The following is a 15,984-nucleotide window of genomic DNA, read 5'->3' on the forward strand; positions in this document are numbered from 1 at the left end:
CACTTTTTGCACGTGATGTGTTTTTGCTCTTCGTCTTCTTCATCAAACCCAAAGTGATTCCATACAATTGAATTTAACTTGCCTTTTTTATTTACCAAGCGCTTCTGCTGTGATTCTCCTGCCATTTTTCAAGACCGCTAGGTATAACTGTCCTGGTGGGGTGGACCTGCCGGCTAGCTGGCAGCTGTAGCTTAGAGGGGGGCGGGGCCAAGCAGCTCATGGTACCTTGCGTGCGCGTGAATTAAAACAACTCCAAATTAATAATCGTTTTTTCTCGATTACGTAATTTTTGTAATCGTTGAGTGTAATAATCGAAATCGTAATTGAATTTCGATTAATTGCGCAGCCCTATGAGCAACCTTGACAACCAGCTTTGACAGCCTCTGCAGCTGTATTTTGTTTTAGACCTTTTAATTTTTAGTTGGTTTTTAAACATTTCCCTATCATTTTCGTATTATTCTCACTTGTGTCTTACTTTAATCTCTTTAAGTTTTAAATTAAAGGTAAAAATTCAGTGGTAATTACATTTCTATTCTTCAAACTTTAAACGCCGTCTCCCTAGCCCTTCTAAATTTACTTTGGTTTTGCTTTAATGTGTTAGAAAGCGCTGCATATTGGCTTACACACTCTCATCCTCGGTGCAGTATGTGGCGTTGAGCGCTGCATGATGGAAAGGATACGACTCCCCCACATTAGATCAATTATTCAAATGAACCCAGCTTTGTTCATAAAAGAGTTACACATCTGAATTTTTTCCCATATCAGGCAGCAGCTTTTCACCAGAGCAAAACGTTACATATTCTGTACATTCATTTGCTCTAATTCGACTAATCTGACTAGTGATTGAGTTGCTGTTTAATTGTTTTATTCATTTGGCTTTGACATGAACGTCTGCAGCCTGTACTCATGTATTTATTCAACACGCGCTCTGGAAAATCAGGAAAACGGTGAACATGCCTTATCGCTGTTACATAATGCTCTGCTCTCTGCTGTCAGCTGAGCATGTTTGAGGAAATTGATTTGGTGATTTACATACACAACCTCAGAATCACAATCAAATCAAAGAATATTCTGCAAAATATTAGTGCAGAATTACCTTTTTTAATGTAAAAGAAGCCGTAGAGGTGGGTGATATGGACTACGAAAAAATCACTCTCATGTCATGCTATAAATCATGTAGATTCAACTACAAAAACAGTTTAAATAATCTTTCAGTTCTTTTTTCTTTTATTTGGATGAAACTACGAGTCAAAAACTTAAGAATGAAAACAGTAAAACATTATTTTTTTTCCCAAATGAAAACAGTAACACTTCCAAGATAAACTACAGTGTGCAAGTGCCTGAAAACTGTGCAATTTCATCTTCAAGACAAATAGGATCAATGTTTTACTGGCTTTAGTAGGTTAAAACCCCTGGTTAAACACATTTTTACCATCAGTGTAAACCGTTATATAGCACAACTACCTCCCTATATTCCAAGATTATATAAAATGAAGGTTGGAGGAATATAATCATGTGGTGGTGAGGTCGGAAAACATGTCCTTTGAGGGGATTTACAGTGTTTTTCTTTCTCTATTCAGAATGAAATACTTACCATAGAAACATATTTTCTGTATTTAAAAAGCTTTTGCAGAAACTTGTCACATTTTTACAAAAGCAGAACATTCAACATCAGTAGTCAATAACAAAATGAAGCATAAAGACTTTTCTAAGGCTGGAATTAAAAGTATCAGACTGTGGTATGCACTAAAGGTGATAGTTAAACACTTTAGATGGATGTGCACCAGATGACTTTTAAAGCTTTTTCAATGTCGTTGATAAATTTCTATTGTAGGAAATAAAATAAAATGAGAGTTTTGATGGAGATGAGGTTACTGTTATCTGGATCCTTTGGGTTAAGATAATCTGTCATCCACCGGTGAGTTTACTCTGTTCTGCTCAATTTAGCTTTGTTTCTGCAGTTAAGTCATACCCCATGGGCTGTGCCCCATGGGAGCTTTTTATTTCAATCCTCTTTGAATTGTACCACCATTTATATGCATATATTTATCAATTTAAAGTAGGGCTGCACGATTTTGGCAAAAATAAAAATCCCGATTTTTTCCTCTAAAAATTCGATTTTCGATTTTGATTTTGATTTTTGGGTAAAACTACAAAAGACAACAGAAGTCAGCATGTCGTTTTCGTGAGCAGCCCACAATGCTAGGCACTGCTCTGACCTCAAATCTGTGATGGTATCACGTGATGAACCCACAGAAGTTTATTTTTTCTTAATTAAATCTTTATTGAATGAAGTAGAGTATACAAACAATGTATACAACAAGAAAATAACATAAATTTGCCAGGGGGAATACACTGTAATACAATGCCCAAATCAGAGCAAATACTTATGTTTTTTATAGCCTTTTTTATACCTGCCTTTTTGTTTCCAGATTTATCTAACAGCTTTAAATAAAGTTCAACATCTTTCAAAAAATTAATATTTGGTTTTGTGCTACAGAACTTACATTTGTGAATGAAAAATTTAGCAAGTAAGAGGACTAAATTAATTACTTATATATACATATATATATATATATACACACACACACACACACACACACACACACACATATAAATAAATAAATAAATAAATAAATAAAAATTTCTTTTTTTTTTTTTCCTTTTTTTTTTTTTCTGGGCATCTGGGCCCACAGAAGTGATACCAGTGTAAGTCAGTGACAGGCATCAGTCGTGCGTGCGTGGACCACGTTAATATGAGTGATCCACATGCGGTTCTATTTAAACTGGGGGATCCGTGCGTGGAACAGACCGACCCAGGACACACTGGAGGGATTCTATGTGTGGAGCTGGTGGATGTGTGTGGGCACAGGGCTGTGTGGGCTCCTCTGCTGAGGCTGATGACCCGGACCCGGACCTGGATCGGAAGAAGACAGTATGGTACGGATCTGGGACAACGTAAGATGAGTGATCCGCATGCAGTTCTATTTCAGTTGCGGGATCCATGCGTGAAGCCACGGCTTACACTGCTATAAGTACTGCGGGCTCATGAACACATTTAAAGTCCGGTCATTACACGGATTTCTGTGACAGACCGCTGTCACTGATAGGAGGAGGAGCCTACGGTAGTCGGCAAGCGCGCGGCCCGCAGGCACGAGAGATGAAATCGATTTTACGATTTCCCTTTTTTAAAAATCGTCCAAATTAAAAAATCCGATTTCGATTTAAAATTGATTAATCGTGCAGCCCTAATTTAAAGACAATTTCACACAATGGGAAAGTCGCAGTTTGTTTTGAATAGTAAGTAACATGTAAGTAAAACTAGAAAAGCACTCAGGGAGCGCAGACATCCGCCAAGGCAGACCACCCCCTGATCACCACCAAAATTTAATCTTGAGTTCCTCGTGCCAGTATCAACATTTCCTGAAAATTTCATCAAAATCCTTCCATAACTTTTTGAGTTATCTTGCTAACAGACAAACAAACAAACAAACAACCCCCCCCCCATCACTACCAAAATGTAATTATTTATTCTTTGTGCCAGTATCAACAATTCCTGAAAATTTCATACCCCCCCCATCACCACCAAAATTTAATCCTTAGTTCCTTGAGCCAGTATCAACATTTCCTGAAAATTTCCTCCAAATCTATCTATAACTTTCTGAATTATCTTGCTAAAAGACAGACAGACAAACAAACAAACCCAGATGAAAACGTAACCTCCGCCATTACTTGGCAGAGGTAATAAACTCTATGGACTGCATCCCTCACCATATCCCTAACACCAAAACAACCATTATCTTGACATATTTCTCCTCAAAATTAAAAAAAAAAAAAAATCCCTCTAGCCTTTCCTTACACAGGAGGAACAAAGGCTTTTTGCATGCATAATTGTTATGCTAAAATGAGCTACTAAACTCCCCTGAAGTGGTCAAATTGTATTTGTTTACATAAGAACGAAATAAAAATAACAAGTCGAAATTTAAATGACCACCAACAGGGTGAAAGGAAGCACACCATGACGCCTACGACAAACTAAAACCCACATTTATATAGAAAACAAACTCAAACTGGCTGAAAACACAATATAGAGGCTGAACTCCATAGGTTTGAAGAAAACAGGAGGAAAGAGGTACAAAATAAATGCTTGAAGAACACCTACAATAACAGTAGTCACTTTTCCATTGGACATCTGCGCAAAACGTTGCCGATATTTACTAAATGTCATAAAAACAGAAGTGCGTAATGTCGGGTTTTCCATTAAATCACAAATGCTATGATCTGTTTATTCATTATCACGAGATGACACGAGAAGTCATTCCATAAACATGGCGGCGAATGTAAATATCATGTTGATTTACAAACATATTCATTATTATTATATATTAACCCTCTATCCCGTACTAAATTAAAAAATTGTTCAGTTTCCTGGTGCGTCCACGCCATGTTTCTTTTAAAACTCTTCTTCTTCACTTGATGTAATGTCCACCAACATCTTTTTTTTTTTTTTTAATTTACGTGATTGTAGTCGAGTAAAAAGCTCTTTCCATTGCAGTTTTGCTTGATATACCAATTGCACTACGCCCGAAAAAACACCTCTCTTAATTGAAAAATGAGAGTTTTGGCGAAATTGTCATTTTTCCATTAGGTCAACTTTTATGTGCGAGTTATATTCGAGGGTCAATGGAAAAGCAACTAGTAAGTGCACAGTAAGTCAGGACAAAGGTTTTAGATCAGAAATACATGAGATAAGGGCTAATGGGCAATCGAACTAAAAACTCAAGGAAGTGGACTATAACACAGGGCATTATGGGTAAACAGATTGCGGAAATGGAAGTTGCCCTGGATTATCTAATGGATGAGCACAGTTTCTTTTTCATTGCTTGTCTTGTTTTCTCTTTCAGTAATTCTTAATGTGTTGCCACCACAGACACAGGCCCATTGTACTGTTATTTATGTGACTTTAAGGTCTTAAACTTTAAGGGTGAAAAATGTGTTCAAAAGACATAAACTTCCTCAAGCCTGCAGATACCGTGGGAATATCTGGAGGAAGCAGGGCAGAGAAAAATGGCAAAAACCACCTCAAACAAGACCCATTTGCTTCCATTCACATGTTCCACTGTAAAGCATCACAATGTGCATTAAATATGTTGATTGTAATGTACCTGTAAATGTAAGATGTGGTAAAAATTCAGTCTTGTGACACCTTTGAGCTCCGGAAAGTCCATATCTTCAAAATATATCCCATTACACAAACACTGATTTACAATTTGAAACTATTTCACTTCTTATTACCTCTCAGTTCAGCCCTGAGGGTGATATTATGTGGTGACACGCTCTGTTCGGGCTGCAGTTATTGAGATTTGTGCTGGTGGGCGTCACATAGGTAGTTTCACAGTTACAGTCCTTTGTGCCTTTTCTGCTGCTTCTTAAAGAACATTCCTATTGTCATCGTTTTTAGGCCACAAAGTAACCTTGTCCCTGCGTCCCCAGAAATATATCCACAAATGAAACTTTTTAGGGTTCACGATCATAGAGGTTCATCTGCTGATTAATTTTCACACACATAATGTATTTAATTTTGTTTTTTCTGTAATGCTGCGACTACATTACAAACCTAACACTAGTTTCATTCTCGACATATTCCTTAATATTTCCTTTTTGTTTGCTTTGTCAGCTTTGTAAATGAAAACCACACAAGCCAGACATGACATAAATAAGAATTAAATATGCAATGGATGCAGATAGCTGACAATGATGGATAACAATAGAAGTTAAATACTGTTCAGCTCAGTAGTGTGCAGCTAATTGTACCCTAGCTGCTTATGTTCGTAATAAGAATAGAAACTTAATTTGATATGATAAAAAAAAAAAAATCTTTAAACCATAGCAGAAGAAGGAAATGAACAGCCGTTTTGGGAAATTTGGAAATACTGCTTTTAGTTGTTGAATTTTAGTTTTGTGCAGCTGTTTCTATACTTGCGAATAGAAATGGTCATGATGGTTAAATGTAATATTTTTGTGGCAACCTAAAAATAAGTTTTTCCTCTTCGTTTAACTTTTTATTGTAACATTGTCATCTGTATTATTCAGTGAAAATTCAGTATTTTCCTGTATTTAATTCACTGATTATGTAGATGTTCATAAGAACTTGAAGTAGATTCAAAGGTTTTTATATTAAACATTATTAACAGTAAAATTTGTTTTGTACTTTCAACTCGTTTTGCTTCTAAAGCTCTGAATGATCTGAATTACTGAATATAGAAATTCAGTCTGTTGAGAAAAGCCCTGACTGTTTTTTGTACAGAATTTTTATTCTGTATCTGAGAACAAGGAAAGTTAGAGTTTTGGCTTTTTTACATTAAATAATTGCCTTGAGTGGAAACGATATGGTACAAGTTTTTTCAGATACATTTTTTTTTATTTGATGAATGTCCTTTCCAGTGGACAGTGTTCTTTTTTTTTTTTTTATATATATATATATATATAGAATGTCCTTTGCAGTGCACAATGTTTTTTTTTTTTTTGCTTTGTTTTTAGTTTTTTTTTTGTTTATGTGTGTGTTTATTATTTTATGGAATGTCCTTTGCAGTGGACAGTGTTTTTTTTGTTTTGTTTTGTTTTGTTTTTCTAAAGTAAACCTGTAAAACTTGTCCATTAAAAAGGACAAAAATGCACTGCTGGGTCTAAGGAGGACATAGTGATTTGACTTTACTGTTGATTTTGAAACTTGTGACCAGAAAGTGACACAGTATGACAGGTATGAGAGTATAAATGGAAATTATATTAATTTATTCACTCATTTCATAAGATAAAAGAAAGACACAGAAAAGAAAATGCTGCTTTTCCATGTCACCAAATCGACCACATTCTGAATGAGAAGGAGCAGAAAGAAGAAACATCTTATATTTTCAGCCCCACTTTAATAAAATATTTGTGCATTTACAGTAGTTATTCCAAACAGAATTGTGACATTAACCCCTTTATACAATATCTGCCCTCACTTACTGCTGAAATGCATCATTGGCAAAAAAAACAAAAGACACATATAAAGCTGTGCCAGTGCAAACACGTACTTATGATGCTTAAATGAAAGCAAAGTATTCTAATTACTGCTACAGGCCTAACAGTTTCATGCTAATCCGTTCGTCCAGGTGTCTGATGGGAGTTTGACGGTGCTATCCATCACCCGGGAGGACCGCGGGGCCTACACGTGTCGAGCCTTCAGCCCTCAGGGGGAGGCCATCCACACCACACGGCTGCTAGTACAAGGTAGGTCCAGGGTGGACGTGATGTCATGTCCACTGTCTTGTCAGCTCTAGTCAAACACATTCAAATATAATCCGATAAAAGCCATAAAAATATAAATATTTACAGACCATCCCGGGCCTGTAGATTGGTCTGTATCCCATTTATCACTTGACTTCTTTCCGTCTTCATTCAATGTGAAATACGGTTGAAACGAAGGCAAACTGAGCAACAACTCGCCGAACACTAAGTGACTTAATTTTTCCGGTTGACATGTTTTTGGAGACACAGTATCTCGGTTCTCCAGCAAGACTGTTAAAGATTTTCGGCTACACTTCAGAGGTTTGCAGAATATCAACATATTGAACGACGCACTTGAATCTTGTACATTTTCTGTTTACTTTGGTCTGTCTTTCATGTGCTTTTTTATCTTTATTTTTATTCATTTGCTATTTTTGCTGTCTCTTTGATGCCTTGCCATGTTAACTCCGTCAGGCTGGTGCTTTTAAGTCTTGGTTCCTTTTGAAAGTTGTGAGGACGATGTGGATGAACTGGACTTTTCTTTGTGTTACTGACATACAAGTCGCAGAAAAAAATGATTAGGTCATCAAAAGTCATCAAAAACAATGGTTATGTAATCGAGTACTAACTCCTGTGTGTATCATGTGACTAAAACAGACAGAAAAGAAAACATGGAATGCCTAAAAGCACTGTTTTTGTCAGTACAATGCCATAGGTATTGATGTAAGAACTTAAGTGATATTGGTTATTATCTTTTTTTTTTTTTTTTTTTTTTTTTGTCCAGCATCATAACAGCAGAATGGTAATTGCACTGAACAAATTTGCTTTGCCAAGGGAAACTTCATAAAGTATATGAAGCTCCCCTTGATATTCTACTGTCTTTATTTTGAGTTTTGTCAAACCACATTTCGATGCCAGACTTGACATGAAGGAACAGGGGGAAGGAGAAGAAAGAGGGAGGAGAGAAGGAGAGAATGAAGGGGGGAGAAAAAGGAAGAAGAAGGTGGCGAAGACCCCCACAAGGGAATATCACCAGTACCAACAATAACAACCATGGTGATAATTATAATGGTAATAATAACTAGAACGAGAACTGAGTAAACTAGGCAGAAGAGAAAGAAAGGAAGAAATTACAATAAAATAAAATAAATAAGACCTATTAAATGAGGAATGTAAGAAAAGAAAGAGATTTTGGTTATTATCAAGAAAACCATGGAAAATGGATAGATATCAGATCTTAAATTAAACTCTTATGAGCTATTTTTGTTGTTATTACTATATTTGTCCAAACAAATGTACCTTTAGTTGTACCAGGCATTAAAATGAACAAGAAATTGAAGAAAACAAGGGTGGTCTAATAATTTTTTCCATGACTGTATTTTTATTAGCTTACTGGCCGACTGTTGTCGTCGTTGTCTGTCGTCGTCATCTGGCGTCCGCTACAAAACTTTCAATCGTCTTCTTCTCCGAAACTACAATTCCAATTGAGTTCAAACTGGGTATACAGCTTCTTTATGATGATGTCAGCAAAAGTTAGTGAAATTATTTGGATCCGGATCTGATTCTGGATTTGGTGCCACTTTGAAAAATTTCCCCATTATAAGAGATAGGAAGTGGATCGATGCAATAACTCAGTAAATATAAATGATATCCAGTGTAAATTTCTACAGTCCAGCCCTGATGGGGAGATGACCAAAACATAATGTCCACATGCTGTTCAGGATCTTCTTCTGGATCCAGGAACTTACGGAAAATTTAACATGGGCTCTTATGGGGACAAAATTTCAATCGTCTTCTTCTCCGAAACTACAGTTCTGATTGACTTCAAACTCGGTATACAGCTTCTTTATGATGATGTCAACACAAGGTATTGAAATTATTTTGATCTGGATCTGATTCTGGATTTGGTGCGACTTTGAAAAATGTTCCCATTATAAGAGATAGGAAGTGGACTGATACAATAAATCAGTAAGTATCAATGATATCAAGTTGGAATTTGAATTTTTTACAGATCTGATTGGAATATGACCAAAACATGGGCTATTTCTGTAATATAATAAATACACATAAGTGGGTGATAATAAATGGCATCTGGATACATTTCCCAAAGCTTTTAATTTGGCCGGTAAGCTACAGGGCCATTGGTCCTATTTTTTTTTATTGCAATAAGGCATAAGACAATGGCGCACTTTTGGTGACACTGTCTATCTGTCTTTACATTTCATTACTTGTCACTTTATAGTCCCTAAACCTGAAAAATAATGGGACCCAACCCATTTCAGTACTGGCACAAACGTAGGGGCTCTAGAGAATATATTATTAGGGGCTTTTTAAAAGTTTTTTGGACTGGAGGGACAAATGCAGTCTTAGCACAATGTGGTGACAAGTGGCTCAATGAGCATGAATACATTATTGAGTATGTGGGAGGAATAAAGTATCAGCAGTCCAAGTTTGGGCAGACTTTTGCGGTGGCGAAACACAACACGACTTCCTTCCAAGTCATGTTACATTCAGGCCAACATAGCAGAGGAAAAGCTATGGTGCAATGTCACAAGTATCATGCACAATGCAATGGTGTGTGTGGGTGTTTGAAGTGTAAAAAACCAAAAAAACCCAAAACAGATTCAGTTTCAGTATTTTGACATTATTAGATTTAGATGTATTTATTTTACGTGGACAGATGCACTGTATTAAAGGCCTATAGCAAAACAGTCATTTTTACCTGTCAAAAGAAAAAAAACAATCCTTGGTCTTTCCACCTCCAAAAAGGAAAGTCAATTAATGTATATTATAGAAATCTAGGAAACTGGAGTGATGATAACGGTAATGAAAATAAGAAAAAGGAGAAGAGAGAGGGGAGGAGAGGAGGAAAAAGAAAGTAAAGGCTGTCACTATTGTATTTGGGATTATTGATTTTGCTTTTTTTTGTCTCTCATTTTCCCTTTTCCTTTCCTTTCTTTCTGTCCTCTTTTTTCCCTTAAGCTTCTTTCTATACCATTATTTAAAACCCTTTACTGATTTCTCGCTTTTGACCCTTGTACTTACTAGATTGTCAATTTTGTTTTCATTCCCTCTTCTGTCTCCACCTGAATATGCCCAACTCGCACAAAATAACCATAAATAATCACACATATATACACACACACAAACACACACACCTGTAAATAGCCCTCTGTTTGCACCCGTCTTTGTTTTGCCTAATGTCCTCGTCTTATGAACTTTTTTTTTTTTGTGGTCTGTTTGTTTGTTTTTGTTTCCCCTGTCACAATATTTGTTTAACTCTAAATAAATAAAAGTTGAAAAAAAAAGAAAAAAAACAGATACAAATATAATACAGGTAATAAAAACTCTACAATCTATAAGAAAATATCACATGTGAGAATAGTGTTTTCTATTAACCCAATAAATTTTTCCTCAACTTTTTACCTTTCTTAAGGGATTTATTGGCATTAATTCTATTATTATGCTCCATATTTTCCATGTTTAAGTGAAAATCTGGTATTTTCCTATATTTAATGTTCTTATTATGTAGTTGTTTGTTAAAGGTCAGATTAAATTTGAGGATTATTATATCCAAAACAGAGAAAACTGAAGAAAAAGATTGTTTTCTGCAAAATATATTGTTAACTGAACATAAAATAACTGTCTCCAACCACAGCCGTTGATCAAACTCCATAGGTTTTACTAATGAATCAAAGTTGTAGAAGATGAGAGTGTTTTTTTACGTTCACTACGGAGCCTCTGAACGTCCAAATGGGTCATATCTGATGACCATGAAAAGATGATAAACTGCATTTTACAACAATTATTTGCATGGATAGATTTGATTAGTGGATCAACAAGTATTTAATATTTTATATCAATAAATGATTTTGGTTGCCAGTGGATGTTTGGGTCTTTATGGGTTAAAAAACATTAAAATAGTGTTGTATTCTCAACTTGTTTGGGAGCACTTTGTGACCAGGAAGTGACACAGTATGAGACGTGACAGTATCATTGAAGCCACATAACTCTGTGTATTTTTTCTGATATTATATTGACTCTCAAAACATTGTATTGATTTTTTATTAAGAATTTATGTGCAAAAATTTGTCACCCATCTTATGTTTTGAGGTGTAGCCTAGGTGTCAAGATGATTTAAAAAAAAAGCTGATGTTTGATAAATTGGCTCGTATCATACCCATCATCTCCTACATCTGTATTTGCACGAGATAAGAGAAGTGTGTTTTTTACTCAGATTTACTGACATTTTCCCCCGAGTCTCATGTCAAAATTCACCACACAAACAGATAACTGTTGAAAGACAGAAAAAGGCATCTTATCGCCTTTTGGGATGTTGCGATTCTGAAGGAAGTTTGCTCTTTAAGTTTGGTCTTTCTGTGAATATATCTGCTATACTCCTGAGTTTCCACCCAGAACAACTTCAGCTTTCATGCAAAATGTAGCTTAAAACCCCATGGAAGACAACACAGCACTGCTCTGCTTACATAAAACTCAGGATAAAACAGAAAAATAAACTGATGAGATTTGACGAAACAACTGAATTTAGGTTTAAAATGACAGTGAAACAGTAAAACAAGTTAATACAAGACTGAAGGACAGTATTTGACAATACTTAGTATGTCATTGTATGAATTGTTCAATATCATCAGTTCATTTAAAGGTAGGGTAGGAGATGTTTTTCCTGGAGCATTTTTTTTTTACTATATTGGTGAAAATCCCTTTCACACCCCAACTGCAGCCAATTAATGGAACTGCTCTAACACAAAAATAAAACATTTTAGTCACCTGTGGAATGGACAGGACTGAAAAAACACCATCCAACCATTTTAACAATCAAAATGATTGAATGGTGATATGTCTATCAAACTTAGGGGCCGTTTACATGGCGTAGGATTCAGTCGACTCCGGGAAGATTTCATCGCGGATTAGCCTTCTGTTAACATGGAAACGGTGCCTTGAGTGCCTGAATCCGGAAACTTTTGATACCAGGGTCCAGGGTGGAATGTTATCGATACGCTCCGCACTTCAGCTCCGTGTTAACGCGAATCGGAGCGTTCCGGGGTAAAATATGACGTCACTGCATGCGCGCGCAGCCAAAAACCGCCAGTTAACCCACTCCAGGCCAGTTGGTGGCGGTAATGCGCCTCCAAGCTGGTTTGCCAGCCTCTATGACACAATAAAGTTGCAGAAAAAGAAGGAACAACCACAACAACAACGGCCGGTTTCAGAACAACATACATGCTGCTAACTGTGCTCAGTTTGCTGTCGCTTCTCCATCAAAAGTTAGACTTACTGCGTCTACTCTCTTACCAGCGGAGACGCATTTCTTATATTCGCCAATGCCTGAGTCAATCCCTAACGTACCATCGAAGGAGGACAGTTAGGAGATCGCCAGCTACTGGTCTGGCATGGCCACTACAGCGTATTCAGCCGTCCTCGTGGACTCATGTTAACGCAGATCGTTATCATAGCGGCTTCGTCTTAATGCGGAATGATTTTATAACGCAAAGGAGAAATCTTTGCAGAATTAGATCCTAGCGTTGCCGTGTAAACGTACCCTCAACTGCCATTTGTCCCTCCCCCCTCTGGTACAATACGGTAGTCTGGAGGCGTGGCTTTGGGGGGAAGTCTGAAGAAAGGGGTTTGGACTTTTGCATTGTGTATTTTCAAAATGTAGCTTGCTCGAAGTGTTTTTTCCAGGATCTCCTACCTCACCTTTAAATTCATCAGTAGATGTGAAACTGAACATCAAACTAATCATTAAAATGTAGGTGGGAGCAATTTTTATCTTTTGGAGGAATTATTCTCCTTATTCTCCTTCTTATTCACACCAGACTAGTGCTATATATCTTTAATTTAACCAGGTGAAATCCTCATTGAGATTAAACATTTCTTTTCCAGGAGTGACCGGGCCAAGAGGGAAATATAGACATAGTTACAACAAATCAAAACACAACAAACCACTTTTATATGCTAAATAAATATATACAATATCTTGTTATGTACAGTAAAACCTCCAGATAAATGAAGAGTTCAAGAAGTACACCGGTGCAAACACTACCTGTGAACCTCAGGTAATTTATTATAATTGCAGAGCTCGAATATGATCTCACTGTATGTGATCTTATGCAACACTTTTTTTCTCCGTGCCAAGAAATTCAGCCCATTTCTTGGTCGAGGATGATGGAGGCTTCACTGGTGGTTAATGACAGTTTTACAAGTGTTTTCTGTGAAAATTCATGTCAGGTTATAGCATGGATGTTCACTGAAAGAGCAAATGTAAATCCTTCAATAGAGCAATATCTTAAAAGATGATAACAGATATAGTAGGAGCATTTTTTTTCTCTCTTTCAACAGTTTTCTGTAAATGGTGAACCTCCCTTTCACATCCAAACCTGGGAATAATATTAAACTCAAGTAACAAACAGACTTTGCTTGTACTGCAAAATATCACAAGAGGTCCACAGATCATAGTAGTCCTGGTTGAACAGACATAATATCATCAGCCATTACCAGTACCAGCGTCTGCCAGTATTTATAGGTAATTTCTAAAATAAGCTTTTGTCATGAGATCTGATCTTTCTCTAATGCCTAAACCCCAAACTCGTAGATAGCAAAGTTGAAATCTGTCTAAAGCACAAGTGTCAAACATATGACCCGTGGGCCAAAACCGGCTCGCCAAAAAGGGTCCAATCCAGCCCATGGGATAAATATGTGAGATACAAAAATTACACAGAAGATATTAACGATCAGGGGTGTAAAAATCATGTTAGTTCATATTCCACATTCAGAGTAATATGATCTAAAGCGGATCAGACCAGTAAAATCTATATCATAATACTGGAAGGTCTCAGAGTCTGTGTGTGTGTGTGTGTGTGTGTGTGTGTGTCTGCATAGTTCTGATGAATGTAGACGTTTTAACCTGGTCAGTTTCAAATCAAATCAAATTAAAGTTTATTTATATAGCACTTTACAACAACATAAAGAAGCCCAAAGTGCTTTACATCTAAAAGCATGATTAAACAAATGTTTACAGAATGCAAACCTCCGCCAAGCACCCTGAATGGTGTGCATGTGTGGATCGACTGTTTCTTTTTAAACTATGGATGTGCAAAACAAATTTCATAATGATATTTCATTAATTGCATTTTTTTGGATTTTTTGAAAATGGTGCATAAAAAATAAAAGTCAACAGAGCATAACAGAAGAGAACTGGAACGGAACGATATTTCGTACAAAGTTGAAGCTTGGTACCAGTCGTGTGTGTCAAATTATACTAAATTCCAATCAATATTTGTTGAGTTATAATGAAAAATGTGTCGTAATGGGATTTTCAGTGTTAAATTGAAATGTCCACAGAGTCCACATTCCACAGTGGATGTGGACAATTTTGTGCCAGATACAAAATGTTGTTATAAGCTACGGGTGGATCAAATTGGAGGCTAATCAGAGTCGTTTTGAATTTTTTATGAATTTTCAAAAATTGCTCAATGATGAGAGATAGGAAAATGTGAGATTTTGTGACCTTGCTGTGACCTTGAACTTTGGCCTACTTGGCCCAAAATTTAATGAGTTGGTCCCAGGGCCTAGGTCTATCTGTGGGTAAAATTTGGTAAAGATAGTTCTAATAGTTTTCCCGTAAAGTTGCTAACAATCAAACAAACAAACACGCAAACAAACACACAAAGCAAAGTGATCACAATACCTCTTGGTGGAGGTAATGATTATAAGATAAAAACAGGTTAATCATGTACCATAAATATGCATAAAGCAATAGGACACAACACACAGTGATAAAAGAGACCACAGATTAAAACCTAAGAGTGTCTCAGTGCTAAGGGTTAAAAGCCAGTCTAAACAGGTGAGTCTTTAACCTGGACTTGAAGAGGGGCAGGTCGGTGAGGACTTGCAAGTCAGGAGGCAACGAGTTCCACAGTTTTGGTGTAGCAACAGCAAATGAACGATCACGCCATTGTTTATATCGGGACCTGGGGACATCCAAAACCATCTGAGAGGACGATCGGAGGGCTCTGCTGGGGCAGTGGTACCTACAGTTGAGGAATAGTCCCATCTCCACATTAAATATCTCAGCAAGTTGATAGGACCTAAATTTTGGGAGATATAAGTCATTTTGGAATAAAATAGTCTTACAATCACGTTGCTCAGTTGACCAGATGACCGGAAGCACAGTACTATGCTGCATGATGGGATATTAACTTAAAAACAGGATGACACATTAACTAACTTCAGTCCCTAGATATCGGTATTAATATGATATTAATACGCTAGTCCTACCATAATAACCTTTAAAAAATGTAAATTCCATAAAAATGTTGACATTTACAAACTGTCCTGTCACACAAAATGTGAATAACCTCAACGAATATGAACAACTTGAAATATCGTAATAGGAGTGTAATTTTAACAATATTCTGTTTTGTGCATTTGTAGATCCACTGTAATCTGTGCACTTGTGTAAATGATAAATTGAGGCGTAATATTGTTAAAATTACACTTATTTTTCCTAAGAAATATCAGGTTGTTCATGCTATTTACATTTTTTAAGGAAGCTTTGTAGATGTAAACACTTTCATAATGTAAACTGACTTTTTTCATTGTTATGTAACTGGTCTGACCCACTTGAGATTATATTGGGCTGAATGTGGATGTGGCCCCTGAACTAAAATGAGTTTGACACCCCTGGTCTAAAGT

The 15,984-nt window shown here is 36.5% G+C and overlaps 1 protein-coding gene across 2 annotated transcripts in view; it reads left to right on the plus strand.

Annotated features, from left to right (window-relative positions):
• igsf9bb (immunoglobulin superfamily, member 9Bb) overlaps window positions 1–15,984 on the plus strand; it is a 206,006-nt gene that overhangs the window by 108,790 nt on the left and 81,232 nt on the right. For both annotated transcript variants that reach the window (XM_030154685.1, XM_030154686.1), the window contains exon 5: window positions 7,155–7,272. In XM_030154685.1, the coding sequence (XP_030010545.1) occupies window positions 7,155–7,272 (118 nt within the window). The remainder of the gene's footprint in view (window positions 1–7,154; window positions 7,273–15,984) is intronic.

Source organism: Sphaeramia orbicularis, chromosome 14, assembly GCF_902148855.1.
Source record: "Sphaeramia orbicularis chromosome 14, fSphaOr1.1, whole genome shotgun sequence".
Classification (NCBI taxonomy): domain Eukaryota; kingdom Metazoa; phylum Chordata; class Actinopteri; order Kurtiformes; family Apogonidae; genus Sphaeramia; species Sphaeramia orbicularis.